This window comes from Poromitra crassiceps (assembly GCF_964638095.1).
Source record: "Poromitra crassiceps genome assembly, chromosome: 10".
NCBI classification, from domain to species: Eukaryota; Metazoa; Chordata; class Actinopteri; order Beryciformes; family Melamphaidae; genus Poromitra; species Poromitra crassiceps.
Window position 1 is genome coordinate 10,254,387 of NC_139631.1, and position 24,391 is coordinate 10,278,777.

At 46.3% G+C, this 24,391-nt stretch overlaps 1 protein-coding gene across 1 annotated transcript in view; it reads left to right on the forward strand.

Moving 5' to 3' along the window:
• Nucleotides 1–592: 592 nt before the first annotated feature.
• Nucleotides 593–24,391, forward strand: part of stpg2 (sperm-tail PG-rich repeat containing 2) — a gene marked incomplete at both ends in the record, with an annotated part of 77,380 nt that continues 53,581 nt past the window's right edge. Inside the window, 9 exons of the mRNA XM_083645266.1 lie at nt 593–695; nt 1,147–1,256; nt 1,389–1,550; nt 2,560–2,619; nt 2,708–2,878; nt 7,789–7,904; nt 9,790–9,901; nt 15,346–15,453; nt 22,094–22,253. Of these exons, the coding sequence (XP_083501392.1) occupies nt 593–695; nt 1,147–1,256; nt 1,389–1,550; nt 2,560–2,619; nt 2,708–2,878; nt 7,789–7,904; nt 9,790–9,901; nt 15,346–15,453; nt 22,094–22,253 (1,102 nt within the window). The remainder of the gene's footprint in view (nt 696–1,146; nt 1,257–1,388; nt 1,551–2,559; nt 2,620–2,707; nt 2,879–7,788; nt 7,905–9,789; nt 9,902–15,345; nt 15,454–22,093; nt 22,254–24,391) is intronic.

Here is a 24,391-nt window from a genome sequence, read left to right on the forward strand (position 1 = left end):
GGTGGGAGCGGGGGCGGGGGAAGGGGGGGGGGGGCAGAGTATGCCTGGGACTGTCATGTTTTATTTACCCACTAGATGGTAGGGTTGACCTATGATGAAACTTCAACTGATGAGATCAAGATTATGTGCAAAGAGTCCCAGGCAATGCCACGAAAAACGTGACCTATGATCTTATAGTCTAGTAGCCTACCTACCTACATACATTACATTATGAATATTATTGTACTAGAGAAAAAAAACATTTTACTTACTTCTTCTTCTAATGCCATATCTATATTCTATTCTATTCTATTCTATTCTATTCTATTCTATTCTATTCTATTCTATTCTATTCTATTCTAGGTTACGCAAGTAACGCTATTTACATGGTATCCAGGCAACGACGCACACAGAACATCGAGCACAGACAAGCACGTCGAGACGAGAGCAGTGAAGGAATTTTAGTTTTTTTTACATTTTGTAACGTTACCATGGAGTTGCATATTTAGTCTGTAAATAACAGCTATGCATCGATTCGAGGCCAAACGACGCAGCTATTTGTAAACGTGACGTTTCGTGAATTATTCGTGCTTTTAAAGTAGGAAATAAAAACATGTATGGCCGTTCTCCAAGAGTCACCTTCATGACAGCAGGCAGCACCTCGTCCACAGTTGGCCCTGGAACCTACGATGCATACTGCAAGCATACAAAATCAGGTAACTTTAGGCTTTATGACCAGGTTTTAATTGTTGTTGTTAAGGAATGTTCGGGTATCCAGTTGCATTTCAAATTGAGAAAGCCAGCCACCGTCGATTAACTTCCAGTCATTGTTTTCGTTGTAGGCTCGCTTAAACTGTAGCTTTAATTCAGACACTATCCTGTGAATGTAAATAACGTTAGAAAGTGGTGGACATTTTAGTTTCGAAAAAACTGAGGAACAATACTGTGTGTGTGTGTGTGTGTGTGTGTGTGTGTGTGTGTGTGTGTGTGTGTGTGTGTGTGTGTATATATATATATATATATATATATATATATATATATATATATATATATATATATATATAGCAAAAAACTCAAGACAACATTATAATCATTATTAAATACAAAACTATATACTTTTTTAATGCAATAACACCAATTCTATTTCTGTGTTTTTACGTTTGCCAGATTGCTATGCTCCCTTCCTGTCCCTGGCCAACAGAGAGTCAGTGTTCAACCAGTCTGATGAGAGCCTGGCCATGCCGGGGCCTGGACAGTATGACTGTTCACAGGTCAAGGTAGGTCACAGCTGAAGGCAGGTTTGGCTGGGCTTGGGTTGGGGGCGGGGCCTTCTCCATCGCAATCTCATGGTCTCTCTGTCTCCTCTCTGCTTTGTGTTTCTGTCCACCCTCCGTCCCTTCTCCCTCCAGCCGTACATTCAGGGCGGCCAGAGTCTTCAGAACCGCTCCAAGCGCTTTGAGGAGGTGCTGTCGGACGTCCCGGGCCCTGGGGCCTACGACCTCCCGCCCGCCACGGGGAACGTGCCCAAGAGGAGCACGTCGGCCGACGCAGGACAGGCCGGGAGGAAAACGGTGGGCATATTAGTGAAGCTGTGAGGGCAAGGTAGACTTAAGTTCTACCAGCAGTAGTGACCAACAGTCATTTATTATAGCTCTGCTCCTTCTGGCCCATTATGTTGTCCATATTGACTTTGTGTCAGTTGTCAGCCTCCATCCCTGCTGGATGCCATACCTCTCATAATAACCTCTAATGCTTTCCCCCCATCTATCATCACTCATCACTCTGTTGAGATCAATGTCACCCTGTGGTGGAGGGAGTTTCCTCTTCTCACAGTTGGTCCCCACCCCAACCTGTCAAAGGCCAGTCCTGTCGGCAACACGCGCGCACGCATGCATGCATGCACGCACGCACAAGTTTCTCCCCAATTGTACTTGGCCAATTCCCTGTTCGGGTGCCCCGGTTGTTGCTCCACCCTCTGCCAATCTGGGGAGAGTTGTAGACTAGCACATGCTTCCTCTGATACATGTGCAGTCGCCACTCGCCTCTTTTCACCTGACAGCGAGCGGTTTCACTGGCATGGTGTAGCGCGTGAGGGGATCACACTATTCCCCCCAGTTCCCTCGACCAGCAGCAACCAGGACACATTAATCCAGCTTCCCGCCCGCAGACACGGCCAAATGATTCCTTTACAATGAAAATAGAAAACACTTGTCATTTGACTCACTTGTGCTTATTTCTGCATCTCTACAAAAAAAAGACGGTCAATTGTGCTTGTATGGACGCCCGACCAAGCCGGAGGTAACACAGGGGCTCGTCCCTGTGATCCTCGTGTTGCTAGGCCCCTGCACTACCCGGACGCCCTGTGGAATAGCTTTCGTCCCCGGCCTCAGCAGATATTCTACCCATCCCTTTGCCATCATTCTCTGTCTCTTTCTCTCTCTCTCTTCTCTTTCTTCCTCCATGTCTCTTCTCTTCCCTTGCTCTTTATCTTCCACCCCCCCACATACACCCTCCCTCCCAGTCGTCTTCTGCTTCCCCCTGTTTCTCTCTCTTCCTCTCGCTCACTCTGTGTTGCTCCAGGTGGCGCTCGGCCATCTGTGGCTCGTGGCAGGGCATCCCTTCCATCGCAACCCTGACCATGTTTCCCCCACTCTCCCCCTTCTTTCTCTCCTCCTCACCCTCTCTCCCCCACTCTGCCCCTTCTTTCTCTCCTCCTGGCGGTACACAGTGGCTACAGGCGGCGCCCAACAGTCTCCGGCCGGTTCGTCAGTCCGATATCCCATCCATCCCTTCCCCGGGCCAGGCCTTTGGCTACGAGGAGGACGCCCAGGGTGTGCTCTGCAAGCAGCAACCCCCACGCAGGGACACCACCCTGGGGCCAGCCTACTACAAGCCACTGGTAGGGCAGAAGACATACCTACACATGTGCACACACACACACACACACACACACACACACACACACACACACACACACACACACACACACACACACACACACACTCATGTAAAAATTTGAATATACATCCATCAGGGAATGTGAAGTGTTCTTCTGTGTCTGTGTACGCACACGTGTGCATTCATTAGTCTGTGTGAGCGTATGTCTGAGTGTGCTCACTCTACCCCGTGAGGCCAGGTCCATTAGAGGCCAGTAGTGGGTTGCACCAGCTGTGGGTAAGTTCTCTCTTAAGTTGGGGTGTAAAGTCCATACTAACTGCTACGTTCAAACTAGTTAGTTTGACACTAAAGTTGTGTCTTTGTTTAGTTGCACCACGGAGACGTAAGATACATCTTAACTAGTAGACCCTAAAGTCCATACTAACCAAAATAGTGTCGCGGAAAATTACGTTTTCACTTCCTGTAGCCAATCAGTGAAAAGCACGGTGGAAACGGTGTTTATTTACTGTTGTTTAATTAAGTGGAATGAAAACAGTTGGGACATGTTGCCCACCGCAAGTTAGTGCTTTCATATTTCATCAACACTAACCAAATGAGAACGTTATTGAGTAACGTTCGTTTAGGTTCATATTACTGTTAACGTTTATCTGTGAGCCCCTCATCAGTATTGTAGGCTAATTTACCACCATCCTGCCTCGCTAAATTGTTGCGGTTATTTTAATTTGTATGCAGTGCTGCAGCTTGTGGGAAACAAAGCGTGAGTCATAAATATCAAAGGGTGTAATAATTGATCACGGAGAGCGCGTTGCGGACGCAAAACAATGATGCGCCACGGTGCCAAGTGGCAATCCGTGCCAACTGCTATTTTACGGAGGACTTTACACCTAGTAAGACGTAGGTGTAAAATTTAAGTTCTAACTTATGCCTACGTTGAAACTATTTCACTTGGTGCAACCTAAATATTTTTAGTAGTGCGTAAACTCGGACTTAGTGAGACTTTACGTTCAAACTAGCTTACGTTTCAACTTACGCACAGCTGGTGCAACCCACTGCAGGTCCATTAGAGGCCAGGTCCATTGGAGCTGTGGTCCATTAGCGTAAGGCAGATCTAATGCACTGCTGAACCCCCCCTCCGCCTCCCCGCTCCTTCATTTGGCTCAAAACCCATTTCCATAGCTAATGAATTGAGCTCCACTTAAAAAAAGTCACAGCGCCCCCCAATGCTCATCCATTTGACATGCCAACAAAGAGGGCCATTAGTAATTATTCTTCAAGCTGCATTACAATATTCACTTAGAATAATGCACACGCCTGCTGCTCTGCCGCTCAATTAAGCCATCTCTCATCTGTTAATGACCAGGGGAAGTCAACCTCGTCCTTGAGTGTTGGCCGAGGTTGTGTCAACACACCGGCGCAGGGCAGGCCTCTCAACAGTGCATCAATCCACTGAAGCTGAAGCAGAGGGGGGCTCTGCCTCCACTTCTGCTGCACCCCCTTTCAAAGTTCACCTTCTGTTTCTCTCTCTCTCTCTGTCTCTCTCTCTCTCTGACACACTCATTCCTTTAAACTCACACACTTCCTCTGGCCGAGTTCAAAAGTGTAGAGAGATTCAGAATGTGTGTCTGAGGAGGTGACTTCAAAGCGGTCGGGACAACCCTTGAATGATAAGAGGTATTTTGGCCAGAATGCCACACAGCTATTTGTGAAGCTTCATGGCATCCAATAAACGCTTTAGGTTTCCTTTATTGCCTGAGGCAAGTGGGCAGTGTGCAGTGTAATTCCTTTCCAGTTTCTTAGTTAAAAGAGAAAGACAGGAATATGAGAAAGATGGCATCAGCCAATATCTAAACACTATAATTCGGCGGCCGGCGGTTTCTGTGTGAAGTGCGTGCCAGTTGAGCGGGCGAGCACGTGAAGCGAGCGAGCTTCACGTTTCTAGTTTCTAGTGTGGATAAAACAGTGCATCAGTGTGCATATTTTACATACATAAAAATGTTGCTGAGAAAACCTAAGTCTATATTAATGGATTGATTTGCTACTCAGTATTGACTGATGGTTACAGCTCAGTATACATATAATCAGTACTGACTGATCGTTACAGCTCAGTATACATATAATCAGTATTGACTGATCGTTACAGCTCAGTATACATATAATCAGTATTGACTGATGGTTACAGCTCGGTATACATATAATCAGTATTGACTGATGGTTACAGCTCAGTACACATATAATCAGTATTGACTGATGGTTACAGCTCGGTATACATATTGACTGATGGTTACAGCTCAGTACACATATAATCAGTATTGACTGATCGTTAAAGCTCAGTATACATCATCATGATTGGGTGTGAGGGAGTAAGAGGGAAATTGAGACATGGGCAAAATTGTCATCTCTTGGCAGAATGTGAAAGAGGGCTGTTGGGGATGTGAGCAGATGGCTGTTGTGAAAACTTGCCGGACTAGTTCTTACAATTGTGACAGTCCGTCCTTGGAGGAGTGTCAGCAGAACATTAGGTGGGACTTGAACTCATGCTGTGTCGCATCTCTCAATTTTAGCCTGAGGGATTCCGCCCACACAGCCCATCACAAGAACTTTTATTTTTGATATACTTTTTTTTTAAATCCTCATTTAAATAAAAGACAGCCTTCCATTCCATTTGATCAAAGCTGAATGAAGATGCTTCTACCCGCAAGCTGTGTTTTTCTTTTGCTTTTAAAAGCTCTCTCCTTGACATAAATAGGCAATTTGTGCCTCTGAACTCAATGCCAGCTGCGATACCATCATGGCACTTGTATCTTCACATCCTTCTTCCCTTTCTTGCTCCTCGAAACTGATTGGATGAGAAGATCACGGGGCAGAACCTCAGATCGCGTTCTCCAATGACAAGGAGGAGAGAAGATAAGGAGACAGCCGCTGCCAGGAGGGAAAGAGACACTTTTTGAGACTCCCTACCGGTCCTCCCTCCTCACAAAGCAGACATGGATAGATGGGTCAGGGGACAAGCTACAAGAGGAGGAAGACATTGTAGATGCTTTTGAACTTTGATGCAGTGTGGGTGGCTTTGGCTGCTTCAGTTTGGCAGTACACAGGTGTTTTCATTTTTCAGAGACAAGCTGCAGGCTTCTTTGAGCGTCTGCCAGAAACTTGGATTCAAGTCGACAGGGAAACAACCTAGTTCTCTTAACATGAAGTGGAAGCTCCTTAAGAAAAAGTTCCATGCTTAGCCTACCAGTGTTTATTTTCACTGTAGTATGTGGAACTAATGGGATGCCTATATGGAAACTAATTTGGATTCCTCATCGCTCTTGTATTGATTTATTATAAATGATAAATACAGGAATAAATTAGCCTGGTAAACCATACAAGCGGTAATGTTAACGTCAGTAGAGTAAACACAGCCATAAGTGCAGTTATTGCAAAAATAGAATCAACAACAATAATTAAACAAGAACAAGTATCACTATGCACCAGATGAGTTTCTCGGCGGAAAAGACGTTTTCGACGTTATTCCGAATGGATTTGGTTTGCATTTGGCGACGCTGATTGGCTGAAGGAGTTGTCTGTCAAGGCAAGTACTCCCGCCCACTGAAATCGATGTGGACGCGCCTCCAGATTGAGACGTCGTGCGAAACAGAATGTGAGATCATGTTATCAGGATGCTTTCTAACAGGCTATAGTGATCAATAGGTTTGTGCTTTAAAAATCCTGGATTCACAGCTCAAAACTGGATTCTCTTGAAATTGATCATCATCAGAATTGTGATGATGCTGCTGTCTATCACCTGGACTCTCTATATTAGCTCTAAAGGCATATTTATGATCTCTCCCTGGTATTTCGATGAGTAACTTACCAGTTTACATTTCTGCAGCAAGTCTTTTTCTTTCGTACACGTAGCATCTTCAAAACACGGTTGGCTGCAACTTACCCCGCTCATTTGCAGATGGTGCCTCTCTCAGTAAGCTACAGGGTGGGCGGGTCCTATCTTCAAGGCCAGAGTCAAAGTAAAGCAGGCCGTAAAGCTCAGAGTAAAGCAGGCCGTAAAGCTCAGAGTAAAGCAGGCCGTAAAGCTCAGAGTAAAGCAGGCCGTAAAGCAGGCCGTAAAGCTCAGAGTAAAGCAGGCTGTAAAGCAGGCCGTAAAGCTCAGAGTAAAGCAGGCCGTAAATCTCAGAGTAAAGCAGGCCGTAAAGCAGGCCGTAAAGCTCAGAGTAAAGCAGGCCGTAAAGCTCAGAGTAAAGCAGGCCGTAAAGCTCAGAGTAAAGCAGGCCGTAAAGCAGGCCTTAAAGCTCAGAGTAAAGCAGGCCGTAAAGCTCAGAGTAAAGCAGGCCGTAAAGCAGGCCGTAAAGCTCAGAGTAAAGCAAGCCGTAAAGCAGGCCGTAAAGCTCAGAGTAAAGCAGGCCGTAAAGCTCAGAGTAAAGCAGGCCGTAAAGCAGGCCGTAAAGCTCAGAGTAAAGCAGGCCGTAAAGCTCAGAGTAAAGCAGGCCGTAAAGCTCAGAGTAAAGCAGGCCGTAAAGCAGGCCGTAAAGCTCAGAGTAAAGCAGGCCGTAAAGCTCAGACAGATAAGAAAGGACACTCTGACATTTGGCTGAACTTCTCAGGTCCGGCCGGGAGGAACCAGATAAGTGTGAATGACTCAATTCTATTTTCTCTATCTTTGTTCAACCATTTATCCTTGTTATCTTGTACTCTCTCTCTCTCTCTCTCTCTCTGTCTGCTCTCTCTCTCTGTCTGCTCTCTCTCTTTCTCTCTCTCTCTGTGTCTGCTCTCTCTCTCTGTCTCTCTGTCTCGCTCTGTATGTCTGCTCTCTCTCTCTGTCTGCTCTCTCTCTCTGTCTCTCTTTCTCTCTGTCTGTCTGTCTCTCTCTCTCTCTCTCTCTCTCTCTGTCTCTCTCTCTGTCTCTTTCTTTAGCCAGAGCCGACTTCTGCCCAGAAGTATAAAGGTGTCCACTTTGGCACCATGACGGGGAAGAGAGGTGAGATGAGGATGCAGGGGGGACCAGGCCCCGGACAGTATCACCCTGAGATGTGAGTATCACATATCTCACATATCGTACAGCAGGGTGGACATTTGAACATCTCCGGACAGTGACCTGGCTGCATGTTGAAACTCCTCTCACCACAATACTGTCATATTCAAAATGTAGCACTATTAAGTTAAACACTCAACTGTTTTTGAGACAACTCTTTTATGTCGAATGTCTCGATATATCGAAAATGTATCGCAATTCAAAAATGTGACGATACGTATCCCAGGACCGAAAAATGTATCGCAAGATTAGCTACCGGTACATTTTATTCTGCTGTTGTCATCACAAATGAGACTGCTTGACCACCACAGTTTCACAAGCTCCCCATCCAAATTACATTAGCCTATTTGCAATTTGTAGTGACATTTTTAAATTAGTTGTTTCCAAACTCTCCATTCTTGCAAGCGTTTCTAGGCGTTGGATGTGTGTGCTGACTCTTTTACATTCTAGCAGCAAAGCCATCGCCATTGCTGGAAAGATTTGTGCCTCAGAAATCAACATAATTCTGCACAGTCATACTTTGATGTCATTGACTTTTATTTATGACATCGTATCGTGGTTGTATCGAATCACGAAGCCCATATCATTATCGAATCGTATCGTATCGTGAGTTTAGCATATGGTCCCATCCCTAGTAATTATTGTTGTTACTATAAAATAAAGACAGTTCACTAACAAAGTAGCCATAGCCACTATGAGATGTAGCTATTTAGAAGGTTTATTGACAGAAAGAGGGGGTCAAGGGTGGAGGGATGAAAAGGGTCGAGGGTGGAGGGATGAATCAGTGGTCCAAATGAAGGGATGATCGTGGGGGTCAAATGAGTCAGTGGTTGACTCAGGGTGGGGCTACTGTCTCACTCATGGGGAGTCTTCTCGTCTCCATCCTTTCCCCTGTGGTTCCTGTACTGAGAGAGAAGAGCAAGGGGGTGAGAGGTCATGGTTAGGTGCATATAAGTAGGGTGGAGCAGGACACGCACCCTTAATCCGGCTTCCCACCCGCAGACACGGCCAATTATGCCTGTATCGGACACCCGACCAAGCTGGCGGTAACACGAGGGCTCGAATTTGCAACCCTCGTGGTGTAGGCAAGGAATCTAGCGCTGCACTACCCCGGCACCCTGCGAGTATCGATATTGAGAGCTTGGATAAAGAGCTGGAAGGTGACTGATCTTCAGATGTTGGAAGTGGACTGCTCCTGAACTCCTGTGTGCGCTGAACGGAGAAGCTGTTCTACCAAAGTGAAATATCGCTTTGATCCTACAGCCAGTGCGTTGTGTTTGACATGGATCACATAGCCGGTCTATCGCTGGCCGTGGAGGAGGGGCCTTACTAAGCACTTCTAGGTCTGGTGGGCACGCCCCCAGCACTGCTATTGGTGAAGCCATCAACAGCTCAATAGGGAAGGCATATACAGTATGCACGCTCACATGCGTACGCTCACACACACACAAACACAAACGCATACACACAAACACTTACACGCGCGCGCACATCATAGACACATGATTATTGGAATCATTTAAAAATGATTGATAAGCCAGTCTCCACTGCGCTCACAGTTGCTGACAGAGCCCGCTGTCTTAAGAGTCCTCCATCCTCTGCTCTTCCCTCCCTCCCTCCCTCATCTCTTCCCTCTCTCTCCTCTCCTCTCCTCCACTCCCATCTGTCTTTGCTTTGTTTATCTCTTCCTTTGCCCCATTTTGATCATCTCCTCTCTCCCTTTCTCTTCACTCCTTCTCTCCTCTTCACCACTTTGTTTTCAAACTCCACTCATCATCTGTCTTTGTCTGTTCCATTTCCCACATCTGTTTATCTGTCTCTTCCTTTCTTATTGACATTGTCCTCTCTCTCTCTCTCTCTCTCTCTCTCTCTCTCTCTCTCAGTGCTCCAGTGACCCACTATGAGAATGTGAACCTCCGTAAGGAGCAGAGGGGTCGGGCCGAGCTCATCATCCCACGCTACCATGAACTGGTGCCCAAGCAAGAGGAAAAGAGGGCAAGTGTGTGTGTGTGTGTGTGTGTGTGTGTGTGTGTGTGTGTGTGTGTGTGTGTGTGTGTGTGTGTGTGTGTGTGAGTGTGTGTGTGTCTGTGTGTGTGTGTGTGTGTGTGTGTGTGTGTGTCTGTGTGTGATGTGTCTGTGTGATGTGTGTCTGTGTGTGCGAGTGTGTGTGTGTGTGTGTGTGTGTGTGTGTCTGTGTGATGTGTGTGTGTGTGTGTGTGTGTGTGTGTGTGTGTGTGTGTGATGTGTCTGTGTGATGTGTGTCTGTGTGTGCGAGTGCGAGTGCGACTGTGAGGGGGCGAAGTGTTGCTACATGCTTGTTTTGGAGAAATGAGAACTGTAAGCGATAAGAGCTTTTGAGAAAAGTCAATACTTTTTGGTTCTCCTATTGAAAAGTGGACATAGGGTAAGAGTTGAGTACGATGTGTGGAATTGTGTGCATTTCTATATGCATACTTTCATATGTGTGCATAGTGTGTGATTGAATATGTTGTGTGTGTGTGTGTGTACGTGCATGCGTGCGTTCGTGCGCTTCATGAAGCACACACACACACACACACACACACACACACACACACACATGAACCATGTGTTACTATAATTGAAATTGGTTGCTCAGCCAACAGCACATAACTAGGGAGCTATTTGAACATTATTTCTTCCTCCCCCTTTTCCTTACAGTGCATATTTCCTTGGACAAATTATATATTTCTGCCGTACACAACTGCACAAATTGATAGCAGTTACAATGACAGAGAGAAAAATGTAATTCTCTCTCATTTGGTTCTGTCAAGCTTTGCCCGTATTACTGTAATAGGGAACACAATCTGACATGTCCAAGGCCATGTTAGCAGCTCCATGTGAAGGAAACATCTCATATCTGACATGTCCAAAGCTATGTTAGCAGCTCCATGTGAAGGAAACATCTCATATAGAGTACAATAATCACCAACAATGGACTCTTGAGTAATGCTGCAGACTGATGGTTTTACACTAATAGTGGAGCACTGCTATCACACAATTTTGCAGCTGAAAACAGTCATTAGTAACACTACATTTAAAGCACTTTGAGAGGCATCATAGCCACATTATAATGTAAATAATTAACTTGTGTACAACGATACACTATTAGTCTTAGATTATGACATACATCATCGTAATATGTACCCGGTATTAAGAGATTGTTTTACTGTTGTCTCAGCAGTTGTTGAACCCTCAGGTGTGGTGGACACTGTGTCTGTTTTAGCATGCTAGATAATGTTCTTATTATAATGTTCTTGTTATTATAATGACTATAATGCATTCATAATGTGCTTGTGAGGCCTTATAATGCTCCAGGATTCCTTAATTGGAATAGTCCAACATTGAGGATAAATAATAGAATAGTACCTTAATTTTAGAGTGAGAGAACACAGTTGGATGTATTCAAGAAGAGTCACATGAAGTTCAATCGATTCAAAATGATATCAAGTATCAGTGTATTTTTTTTCCACCCTTAGAGGGCAGTAGAACATAAGCCTTAAATCACAGGCTGGCAACCACACACACACACACACACACACACACACACACGCACACACATTGAAACGCTGTACCCGCTTGAGTGGATGAGAGTTACTCACCTGCATATGAACTTGAGTGTGCTGGTAGGGGAAAGAAGTGATGCCCTTTTTCTCCGGTGGGTGGGTGGTTGGAGTAGAGTGAGCAGGAGGTGGAGAGAGAGAGGTGAACGTCTCCATGCTGTCACGGGCTTAGGTTCGGACTTTCTTCTTTATTTCATTTGTCCTCTCTTCTGCTGAACATATTGCTCCACCATCTCTCCTCTCATTTAGATTTCACTTGATTGACTTGTTGGTGTGGTTGTTTGTTGACCTGCTATAGCCTGGTAAAAAACCATCCTGATCATGTGACCTCACATTCTGTTTCGCTCTCGTATCGGTCTGGACTTCCAGGCGTTCACATCGATTTCAGTGGGTGGGAGTACTTGCCTTGGCCCCTGACAGACAACCTGATTCAGCCAATCAGCATTGCTAAATGCAATCCAAATCCGCTCGTAAGAACTGTGAGAAACTCTGCTGGTGCGTACTCTTGTTCTTGTTCTTGTTTAATTGTTGTTATTCAGTCTATTTCTGCAATAACTGGCTGTGTGTACTCTACTAACGTTAACATTACCGCTCGTTTCTTTGGAAGCCGATATACTGTTTTGCCAGCGGCGTCCCAGGCCGGTTACTTTGTCAACTACGAGCCAGGTCCCTGATTGGCCGGTTACTTTGTCAACTACGAGGCAGGTCCCTGATTGGCCGGTTACTTTGTCAACTACGAGGCAGGTCCCTTTTGTCATTTCTGGAAATGGCTGGGGGCGGGCTGGAGGACAGACTGATCCGCAGAAGGAAACAGAATGTGAGTTCACGTGCTCAGGATGACCAGGCTACAGCTGTTGGGCTCATGAAGTATGATCATGTTATTATTCTTATCCCATAGAATACCGCAGGAATGAGTCGGAAGTCGCAAATTGCTGATTTCTGGGTAAGCCTACAAAAAGATGTCATCCCTGCGGTAGGCTATATTCAGAGAGAGAGGGGGAGAGAGAGAGGGAGGGAGTGAGGGATACAACCCTAGATGCAATAAAATAGGACATACATTATCTATTGAATGCCTTGGGACGTTCAATCCAACAGAATAGAAGACATTTCTGTTGAGAATGGATGTCCAATACTCATTTGTTACCATGTTGATTTTGACGACTGAGGCAGTAGACTGAGATAACAACACATCAAATGTTTCATACCTTCATTTACCATCAACAACTTTGGCTCCCAGGTGTGTGTGTGTGTGTGTGTGTGTGTGTGTGTGTGTGTGTGTGTGTGTGTGTGTGTGTGTGTGTGTGTGTGTGTGTGTGTGTGTGTGTGTGTGTGTGTGTGTGTGTGTGTGTGTGTGTGTGTGTGTGCGTGCGTGCGTGCGTGTGTGTATCACGTCTGTGTGCATGCCTGTAGTTGGTCCCCCTACCATGGAGGCTGCACTTCCATCCATCATCATTAGTGTGAGACTTGACACCTCAATCCCCCCCCCCCCACACAGACACACACACACACACACACACACACACACACACACACGCTGAGCAGATGGGTCATTACCTGCAGTGGGGACACCCAGGACAAACACCTTTACTTCCAGAGATCAGCCAGACAGTGTGGAGCCCTAATGGCTCGGGGCTGCTGCTCTCCCATGGAGTGTAAGAGGCCATGTGGAGGATTCTCCCATTAAACTGGCATTCTGACACGCCAAGTGTGCAGCATCTTAGCAATACAAGCCACCATGTATCCACAAACTCCACAGCTAAAGTGTTGGAAATATAGCTCACTGTGATATAGAGATGGTGGAACCTTAACAGTGGAAGTGTATCTGACATAAAGAAACAAAGTAGCCAGCCAGCCAGGGCCAGAAGAAAAACTCATACAAAACATCCAAATTGATATTATCCATCAAATAAAATGAAATAAGATACAAAGGTGCAGTTCCAATGACACTTCACACTCGATAATCTACATGTAGCAAGAAAAACAAGAAAACAATATGACTGATGAAAAATGACCATGCTACTAGTTTTAGTGAAATAAACGTGAATTGTGAATTGTGAATTGCTCTGTGTAAATGTGAAGTTGCATTGAAATGATGTTTCATGGAATTTGCAACCTGCAACTAGTTGCGTGAAAGTTTCACCGTGTAAAGCCAGCCTAGCATTACCATGGATGGTGTTCTGTTTGCAGTCAACACCTACGAGTTTTAGAAAAGGGTTAAGCAACAAGAAAATTCTGTCTATATCAGTGGATCTGTAATTAAACGCTCAGACTATTGGGTCACTGGTTGTTTAAGAAGTTCCGTTATCTTCATCATACGTTGCACACCTTGCCATGGTGGGGTGAACCTGTGAGCAGGTCTTCTGGGAGTTGCTGATGTCTTCTGACAGCTGATTAAGTGGAATGAGTGCAGGAATTTCCTGCTGGATCCAGAGATTTCTCTTAGAGTCGCTGGAAATCCCTTGACCCCCCCCCCCCCCCCCCCTATCATTTTCTTCTACAGACACAGTATATAAGCCACATCAGAGCATTTCTGGGACAGCGAGTCCAAAAAGCAAAAAAGGACAAGAAACTATTTAGGGGATGGATGGGCTAATGGGGCATTGTTGTAAGTAGGGCTCTTAGATCTGTTTCTTTTCAGGTAACTAAACTGTGGCTAACCAAAATCGTTGCACTGTAACTTTTCAAGAGATATGTAGAGAATGTATCCGAGTTGCATTTCAGGAGAAACCTTGAATGTGTCTGGTGCTGCAAATTACCCAAACAAGGGTTTACTCTCAAGGCCCCAGGTGTTTTTGTTTTGTTTACGTTTGTTTCTTACACCAGAGAACTCAGCATTTGGCCCTATGAATATCATTCTCAGTGCTGCAGCATGTGTGTCTGTGACACTTCAGAATCAGAGGATGAGAAACTCCATCTTATTCCTGGCTCGAGGAGACAGTAGTTAATGTTCATGAATATAATTTAGATTGAACTGTCCTAAGGCACGGGAAAGACATATTGAAATGAGCTGACATTCACTGCGGCTCCCTCTTGATTCGGGTGTAACTGCTAACAACCACCACAGAAATGTACGCAGTAAACTGCTGCGGTTTTATTGCAGACCTAGTTAAACCACCTCTGGCCCAACAACTTTGTAGGTCTATGCCACAAATACAACAATGTCCTGACTCTGCATATGTGTGTGTGTGTGTGTGTGTGTGTGTGTGTGTGTGTGTGTGTGTGTGTGTGTGTGTGTGTGTGTGTGTGTGTGTGTGTGTGTGTGTGTGTGTGTGTGTGTGTGTGTGTGTCCCTTCTTCTCACTGCCATTCTCTCTGTGTGTGAAGTCTGATGCTGTTAGCTGGTTAACTAGTTGTTTATTCACGTGAAATAGTTGTAAAAGTGCATTTACCTGGAGATGCATCTGACTGAGAGCTTGACACACACACACACACACACACACACACACACGCATACACACACACACTCACACTCACACTCACACACACACACACACACACACACACACACACACACACACACACACACACACACACACACACACACACATACGGGGAAGCAGTAAGCTCTCTTCCTGGAACTCTCCCTCCTTCTTCAACACTATTGACCAGACCTAACTACATGTGTAGGGAAGCAAAATGCCTTTCTCCAGCTCTCTCTTATGCAAGTGAATATGTGACGTGTGTTTTCACAAGTTTGTTTACTTAGCTTCTCGTATTGCTCCATTTGTCTTTGTTTTGCCCTTTTATTCTTATTGACATGATTGAAAGAGGACCAATATTACCAAAGCGTGTCCGTGCATCTCAGGAACAAAATTACTTTCCATTTTACATTATTCTCTCGCTCTCTCTTGACCACCAGGGGGTTCCAGGTCCAGGCCAGTACCACATCAGAAGTCAGTTTGAGAAGCCTGTCAATCTCTTTGGCAACCTGCCTGCCTACGCGCCGCCCTTCCTCTCTCAGGCCGAGGTACAGTGCAAACACAAATACAAGCCTTGCTTTACAGAACTGGCCTTGTGGATGAATGAATCACAGTGAGTAGACTGGAGCAGTGGTTCTCAAAGGGGGGTCCGGGGACCCCCAGGGGTCCTTGAGGGGGTTCCAGGGGGTCCCCAGCAAAAAGAGGAATAATTTATTTTCACTATAATTCCATCCATAAGTAACACAATGACAGAATGTATGACTATTTTGGTAAAGGGTTCCAAACACTTTCTGCAATAAAACATCTAAAAGCAACTTTGAGAACCACCGGACTAGAGCATGTACTTGACACCTTACACACTGGATGCAGTGAAGGGAAATAGTGGGAAATACAAAAGAAGAAAGAGAGGAGTGTGTTGTTATTTAAGTGTTTCTCCCATCCTCCAACCGAGTGCTGCTCCGGCCACACGGAGGCCCTGCTGTATCGGCGCTGCGGCGCAGTTCATTAAAGCTAAACAACAACAACAACAACAACAACAATAAATTAGTTTTCTATCTTGCTACCGGCCAGTTGGAACCATTCTGTTTCTTAGAGTGCAAAAGTAATTTAACATCGTGTGGTTGTAGGCTGATAATGACATTACAGATTACAGTCTCCATCCTACCTTCGGGATGCAGACATTCACATGCGTCAATATTGATTGAACAGTCTCAGTTTAATACTGACGCCTCTGTGACCTGCATCAGCAAAGAAAGAGACCATCAGCGAGAAGATTGCCTATTTCTTTATACTTATTCAAAATGTCCGTGCTCAGGTCGGTACATTACCGCATCGCTATGCACCCTGCAAACGGCTCTGTTTAAAAAAGAAAAATAGGATTAAAAATAATAGTGTCTTTCTTTCACTCGCTTCCAAAACAAATGCACGCGCTAGAAAAGGTCTTCGCGACACGAAGCGGCGGTGCTCATGGGAAATGCAGTCTTCATTCCGGGGGGAAACCCTACCGCCTTTTCCACAGGGTGGCTAAAATCAACACAGAATGAAAGTTCCTTGTAGCTACTTTAACTGGTTACAGTCACACAATTTGAATTCACAAGTGGAACTGCCCTTTAACGACTTGGCTTTAATACCCTGTACGCAGAGTATAAGCAGGAGGCCCACACTGGAAAGATTTTCCAAGATCAATCTAAATGTATTCAATTTCGATTTTCTCAAAGGAGACAGGATTTCGAAATGGAATATTTAAGATTAATTTAACAGATCCAAAGGTCTTGCTAGACTTTGCTTGTTTAATTGATGCACTGGGAGTGGAAGGTTTCTTTAGATGGGGTGAAGATGGCTTTATTAAGAGACTCAGGAGAGCAGATGAAGGATGTGAACATGTTGATTTTGACGTCTCAGGAACAGCTGAACCCTGGTAGACTCACTCCTGTGTCTGACTGATGTCTTACTGTAGTTACTCTGACACACGCATGTGAATGTGTATGCTTATATGCACACACACACACACACACACACACACACAGACACACACACACAGCTTGCACGCACACACGCACGCATGCACACACATGCAGACAAAGCGGCACACACATCTGCAGACATACACAGACGCACACACTCAGACAAACAGGTAGATATGCTAACACGCATAGCAACATACAGACTAACATGGAATACTGTACTTCACACACTTGTACGGCACACGCGCGCACACACACACACAATGAGAAACAGTGAAGCAAGTTTCCTGCGTGTATGTGATCTGTGTGTGTGTGCCCGCACACGTGTGTGTGTGTGTGTGTGTGAGTGAGTGAGTGAGTGAGTGTGTGTGTGTACTAGTTGGCTCTGACCTGATTTCCCTGGCCTCATACTGTGCGAGTGCGTCGCCCCTGTGAAGTCATCGCTGACACCCGCTGAGGAACGTCTGTGAGCACGCGCACGTTTGTATGCATGCGTGTGTGCGTGTGCGTGTGTGTGTGTGTGTGTGTGTGTGTGTGCGTGCGCGTGCACGCGTGCATGTCTCAGAAGCCGTCTCCGCCGCAGAACGACAGTTTTCTCAGATCTTAGTCTCCCCGTGAGGCCGGTGCCATCTGACGCTCGTATCCTGTGGAGGAGTGGAAGGAGGGATGAGGCAAGGAAGGAGGGAGCGAGGGAGGGAGGAGAAGATGAGAGGAACAGCTGGAGTCCATCCCTCTCCTCTCCACCCCCGCCCGCTTCCCAATTTCCCACTATCAAAGCATCAATCCAGCACTTTGTGAAACTTACACGTCCTTTTTTCCTCAATGCCCTCTCTCTCCTCCACTCATTCGCCATTCCCTTTTTGCCCCCCCCCCTCTGTTCCCTCCATCTGCTCCCATTTGTGTTCGCTCTCGTCTCGTTGATATCGGGTGAAACTTACAAGCCTCTTTTCCTCTGTTTCCCCTCATTTGCCATTCTGTTTTTTTCTCCCTTCGCCTCTCTCCTTCTCTTTTGCCGTTTGCTCCTCCTTCCTCCTCATCTCCTCTTCTCCATCTTCTCTGTTCCCATGTTATTCACTTTCCCTCTTTATCCTTTATTCCCGGTGGGACCGTCTGCTCCCTTGCTGCTTCACATATGAGAAAATGTCAACAGCTACAGTGGAACATACAAACATACAACATACAAAACTAAAATTTTAGAATTTTACCGTTACAAAAAAAATATTAAAAATTGCCTGCAGATTTGCAAAAATGCTTAAATGACAGTATAAAGGTACGTTCACTGCGAATCATTTGTTTGAGTTGAGAAATTTCAACTGGAGCTGGGATACGCTGCGAAATTTCACTTGACTCGCGCTGCCCGGGGGGCAAAGTGGCATCTGCTCACAATCGCAGCACGAATTTGATGTGAACACACAGTAAAGAGTGAATAGGAAGAACACAACTGGAGGACTATGGCTGTTTACTCACCAGGTTCCCCCTTGTGCTGAAGTGCCCTGTCCTATCAGCTGTTCTGTAGCAGAACCTGCACTCCGACCTCCCTGTCGAGGGTGCAAGCAAAATAGTCAGTTTGAACGTTTTACAGCTAATTTGAGTAATGGCAAATGTCTGTTTACTGTAGCTGAGTTTTCTAAGTTGAGTGAGAGGTTAAACCTAGGGATGGGTATCGTTTTGTATTTTTCCGATAAGGGTGTTGAAATTATACTTTTAAAGGGTACCGGTGCCTAAATGGTGCCTGAAAATTGAAAGCAGATTTAAAGTGGATTCGTTTTTTGATTTTTCAGATTTCCCCCCATTTTCTCCTCTGACTGTCAGTGCCTTGGTGTGGTGCTGTCAGTGCCTTGGTGTGGTGCTGTCAGTGCCTTGGTGTGGTGCTGTCAGGGGCGCTTGGTGTGGTGCTGTCAGGGCCTTGGTGTGGTGCTGTCAGGGCCTTGGTGTGGTGCTGTCAGTGCCTTGGTGTGGTGCTGTCAGTGCCTTGGTGCGGTGCTGTCAGGGCCTTGGTGTGGTGCTGTCAGGGCCTTGGTGTGGTGCTACAGGGCCGCTTGGTGTGGTGCTGTCAGGGCCTTGGTGTGGTGCTGTCAGTGCCTTGGTGTGGTGCTGTCAGTGCCTTGGTGTGGTGCTGTCAGTGCCTTGGTGTGGTGCTGTCAGTGCCTTGGTGCGGTGCTGTCAGGGCCTTGGTGTGGTGCTGTCAGTGCCTTGGTGTGGTGCTGTCAGTGCCTTGGTGTGGTGCTGTCAGGGCCTTGGTGTGGTGCTGTCAGGGCCTTGGTGTGGTGCTGTCAGTGCCTTGGTGTGGTGCTGTCAGGGCCTTGGTGTGGTGCTGTCAGGGCCTTGGTGTGGTGCTACAGGGCCGCTTGGTGTGGTGCTGCAGGGCCTTGGTGTGCTGCTGTCAGGGCCTTGGTGTGGTGCTGTCAGTGCCTTGGTGTGGTGCTGTCAGTGCCTTGGTGCGGTGCTGTCAGGGCCTTGGTGTGGTGCTGTCAGGGCCTTGGTGTGGTGCTACAGGGCCGCTTGGTGTGGTGCTGTCAGGGCCTTTGTGTGGTGCTGTCAGGGCCTTGGTGCGGTGCTGTCAGTGCCTTGGTGTGGTGCTGTCAGTGCCTTGGTGTGGTGCTGTCAGTGCCTTGGTGTGGTGCTGTCAGTGCCTTGGTGTGGTGCTGTCAGTGCCTTGGTGTGGTGCTGTCAGGGCCTTGGTGCGGTGCTGTCAGTGCCTTGGTGTGGTGCTGTCAGTGCCTTGGTGTGGTGCTGTCAGTGCCTTGGTGTGGTGCTGTCAGTGCCTTGGTGTGGTGCTGTCAGTGCCTTGGTGTGGTGCTGTCAGGGCCTTGGTGTGGTGCTGTCAGGGCCTTGGTGTGGTGCTGTCAGTGCCTTGGTGTGGTGCTGTCAGTGCCTTGGTGTGGTGCTGTCAGGGCCTTGGTGTGGTGCTGTCAGTGCCTTGGTGTGGTGCTGTCAGTGCCTTGGTGTGGTGCTGTCAGGGCCTTGGTGTGGTGCTGTCAGGGCCTTGGTGTGGTGCTGTCAGTGCCTTGGTGTGGTGCTGTCAGGGCCTTGGTGTGGTGCTGTCAGGGCCTTGGTGTGGTGCTGTCAGGGCCTTGGTGTGGTGCTGCAGGGCCGCTTGGTGTGGTGCTGTCAGGGCCGCTTGGTGTGGTGCTTTCAGGGCCGCTTGGTGTGGTGCTGTCAGGGCCTTGGTGTGGTGCCTTCCAAGTATTCAGAGTATATTTTGCCAAATTCTGTCATTCATCATGGTTCAACATTTCAGTATGAGCTATGAGCATGACAAATGCAAATTTCTGCCATTCAGATCCAGTCTCTGCTGGCACTAGTATTCCCCCATAGCAAGTTGGTACACCAAGAAAATAAATGACAACACAATCAGAAAATAACTCCTGGGATACAGTGAACATCACAGATTAATGACATAAGTATTATGGACGGTGGCATGCCAGATGGAATCACAGGCTGTTATTGTAGTTTTAGTTTCATGGAGAGAATACAACTTTGAGCCAAAGTGCAATATGTGTACAGTACATTTGAGAGAATGTATGTTATTCTTGAGGTAATAGAACACCATGTAACCCGCACAGGCTTGTGTCTTCATTGATTTTTCACACTCAGATCAATATTTACTATGGAATGCCAGTTGTGGGGCAACATTTGATTGGCAGGTGGCTTTTGGTCTTAATACTGCAAGTCTGGTAACTCCCACTCTTCTCCTTTCTTCCCTTGCATTCCTCTCCTCTTCTTCCCCTCTTCTACGTGCTCCTCCTTTACTTGTTCATTTCTCACTTCTCCCCTTCTGCTAAACGCTCAATAATTCAACTGTGTGCATTACTAACACACTTTTCATAAATCCCTCAACTCCTATTCTGTAGGCTGGGTCTTGTTTAAATGGAAGGCACAAATCCATGACTGGCGTGGGGAGTGTGAGGGAGTGTACGTACGTGTGCATGAGTGTTGTGTTGTTTATGACAGTGTGCGTGTGTGTGTGTGTGTGTGTGTGTGTGTGTGTGTGCGCCACCTGCTGGACGCTGTGAGTAGTGCTATCAATAATTGCTGATACCCGTTGGAGCATGCAATAACTGTCGGTCAGTCAGTCTGTCTGTCTGTCTGTCTGTCTGTCTGTCTGTCTGTCTGTCTGTCTGTCTGTCTGTCTGTCTGTCTGTGGGTGTTCATGGTTCATGTGGAGATTTCGAAGGGGTAATGTTTTGTTCATTCCTCCATTTATCGATAATAGCCAGCTGAATGAGCTGAGTCGAGAGAGGGCAAGAAGAAATATAAGTTGACATTGAAAGACAAGGCAGCTTATTTTCCTTGGAGGTGAGACTGTCCTGGAGGTGAGACTGTTCTGGAGGTGAGGAGGTGAGACTGTTCTGGAGGTGAGACTGTCTTGGAGGTGACACTGTTCTGGAGGTGACACTGTTCTGGAGGTGACACTGTCCTAGAGGTGACACTGTCCTGGAGGTGACACTGTCTTGTACTTGCATGGCTGAATCAGTTCTAATCCCAGCACCATAGTCAAAGAGCCAGCACCATTACATACCTGACTGTGTGCATCAGTCTTCGAGCCATCTAATCTCACTTAGCTCTTGCCTCTGCCTTTCACTCTCTCCTCTTTCTGTTGTTTCTCTTATGCGCTCCTTTCTCTCTGTTTTCCTCCTTTTCTTTCTCACTCAGCTGCTGGGTATCTCTGACAGTGAAGAGATACTCTGCCAATTTCTATTCCCACGGACCAGGCGGCAGTTCAGTTTGTTTTGTGTTTGGATTTTTCTTTTGTTTATTGAACAATTTGGCTGTCTGTGTGATTTGTGACTAGGATGGCACATTGACAAAACGCTTAGCCAATGGATTGTCCTCCTGCCCTCCACCAATGTGATGTGCAATCCCATGTGATCCTGAAATTAGCCGTTTTAGTTGTGATTTTATAGCAGTGCTGATCTGATTGATCAGTAAAAGGTGCTATTATTGGGAGGTCTAATAATGGACTGACACATTGGATTCTTTAGGAGTTCAACTTTTTGGCTGGAGGTGCTTGACGTTTTAGTGTGGACTTGATTTGAGATGCATCCAAAATTTGAATGCAATTTTTTAATGTCACCCTTTACTTTCCTGTCTCCCTCTTGCTGTCCCCTCTCACCCCCCCCCCCCTCTCTCTCTCTCTCTCTCTCTCTCTCTCTCTCTCTCTCTCTCTCTCTCTCTCTCTCTCTCTCTCTCTCTCTATCACTCCTTTTCCATCCATCATCAGAGGTTCACCCCTGTGAAGGAGGTGTCGCCCCCTGTTGGTGTGTACAATGACCCGCGCTGCTCCCTCGAGCTGCTGAAGAGACCCACCGGAGTGAAGAAAAGCCCGTTTGGACTCACCGCAGTGCGTTTCACCCCCGACAACAAACGACACTCCACACCAGGTCAGTGTGTTGGTGCGTGTGAGTGAGTCTGAACAGTGGTGAAGTGGTCCCTGGAGAAGTGGGTAGACTGTAATTTACGCTTTAATTACGCTTCCTGGTTGGAATCTGCCGTTAGAAGTCGGTAGACGCAAAGACGCCTGAAAAATAAGTGGGTATACGCCGTCTATACCCGCGTCTACCCTGCACCACACCACTGAGTCTGAAACGAGGCTGCTCAAAGTGACATTCCATTTTGATATATGAAGTTATATTTTGCAAATGCAATCCAATTTTCTTCTCTACAGGAGGCTATAGATCTAAAATGCTTCTATTTGTGAAAAATGCAGAAAATGTAATTGCTTTTCATTGGTTTCTGATGTTAATTTGAGATTGTGTAATACAGTACCTGTACCCTCTATGACATCACTACTAGCACATATTGCACCAGATATCAGATTCCTGTATTATCCCATATTTGCATTTGACAGAATTTGCATTTTTGAAACCGTTGAAATATTTCGGCAGTTTGGGGTCTGGTGCGTCTGATTGCAGGGCTGAGTTCTATTCCCTTTCATTTCAATCAACCAACCAACCATCCAATCAACCAGTGTATTTAAAAAAAAAAAACTCTTTTATCCTGAGATGACGGCATATTCAATCTAACAGGCAATAATCATGAATGAATGCTCAATTGTAGCTTCTATTAACAGTTTGAATTGAAAGTGAATTGACTTTAGCCGTGGCGTGTCTGTGCTGTGTGTGTGTGTGTGTGTGTGTGTGTGTGTGTGTGTGTGTGTGTGTCTACTTATGTGCGTGTGCTTGTGTCATATATTACACTGACAGAGAATCTAGGCGTGTTGAGTTGAGTGACACCAGTGCAGGTGGGAGAAGTATGAGAGGGGTCAGAAGGCTATTATGAAAGAAAATATATCACACACACACACACACACACACACACACACACACACACATGCTTATATTACTGCATTTCCCTGGAAATGCCTAATCCTGGCCCCTAACCTGGAAATAACCCCAACAGTAAAATTCTCTTTTGAATGAGAGCAACAGAAAAATGGCCTCTTTTTAGCCAATTTTCCTCATCTTTCTAATCTTATGAGGATATTTATTGCTCCCAAGGATAGAAGACCCCATGCGTACACTGAGCAGACTGTGTGAAAGATTAATTTATATCATACAGTGGGGATATATATTGTTTGACCTGCTGACAGTCTGTCATCTAGAAATACTGCTTACACACACACACACACACACACACACACACACACACACACAGACACGCAGACATGCATGAACGTTTGACTAGGACCTGGCCCACATATGATATTCCAGGACCAGAACACTCCTGCCTGCAGTGCCTATTCTCAATCCCATTGGTTCTCAGTGGAACCAGACCAGCTGCTGAATGCTGCAATTCACTAGCAGGACAGAAAACCAGTTCAGTCCTGAGAACCAGGATTTGGAATCACTCTTTACAACCATCCACCGAAGGTACCAAGCAGGCCTGCTTTATTGCACTATCCAAATCTTCATCAAAACTTGCCATTTTCAGCGTGTAGCCACGCTAGCTTGCTAGCTAGCGTTGTTGTTGTTTCACACCGGCGGAGGCATTTGAGAGAGACACGCAGGGAGCGGAAAGGGATTTCCCCTCACATCTCGTCACAACTGGAGATGTGTCTGTTCTGTACTGTGGATATTTTGAGGATAAGATGATCATTGTGACTAAGTGAGAGCATGTCAGTGTTTTATGCTCTAATCAGCTAATCGTCTGAAGCCTCTGGACCCCTGGGAGCGTGATGAGAACATCAGAATACAGCATCTGTCTTTTACAGTTACTGCAGATCTTATCCACTCAGATAACACATTATCTACAGGCTCTTGGGTGCATGAATGTTGGTACAGTAGATCCTCTATGGCAGTGATTCCCAAACTGTGGGCCACGGCGCACTTGTGGGCTGTGGAGATACTGCAGGTGGGCCGCGAGTGGTCTGCCACCACTCCCGATTTTCGCGGGCAATCAAATGTCTGTAGCAGGGTCATTTTTAAAGCTACAGTGGCGGTCCTGTTATCAGAAGAAACTAGAAGACCGAAGGCATCCATTGTTACCAAGCATAATATGCTAAATGCTAAATAACGCTCCA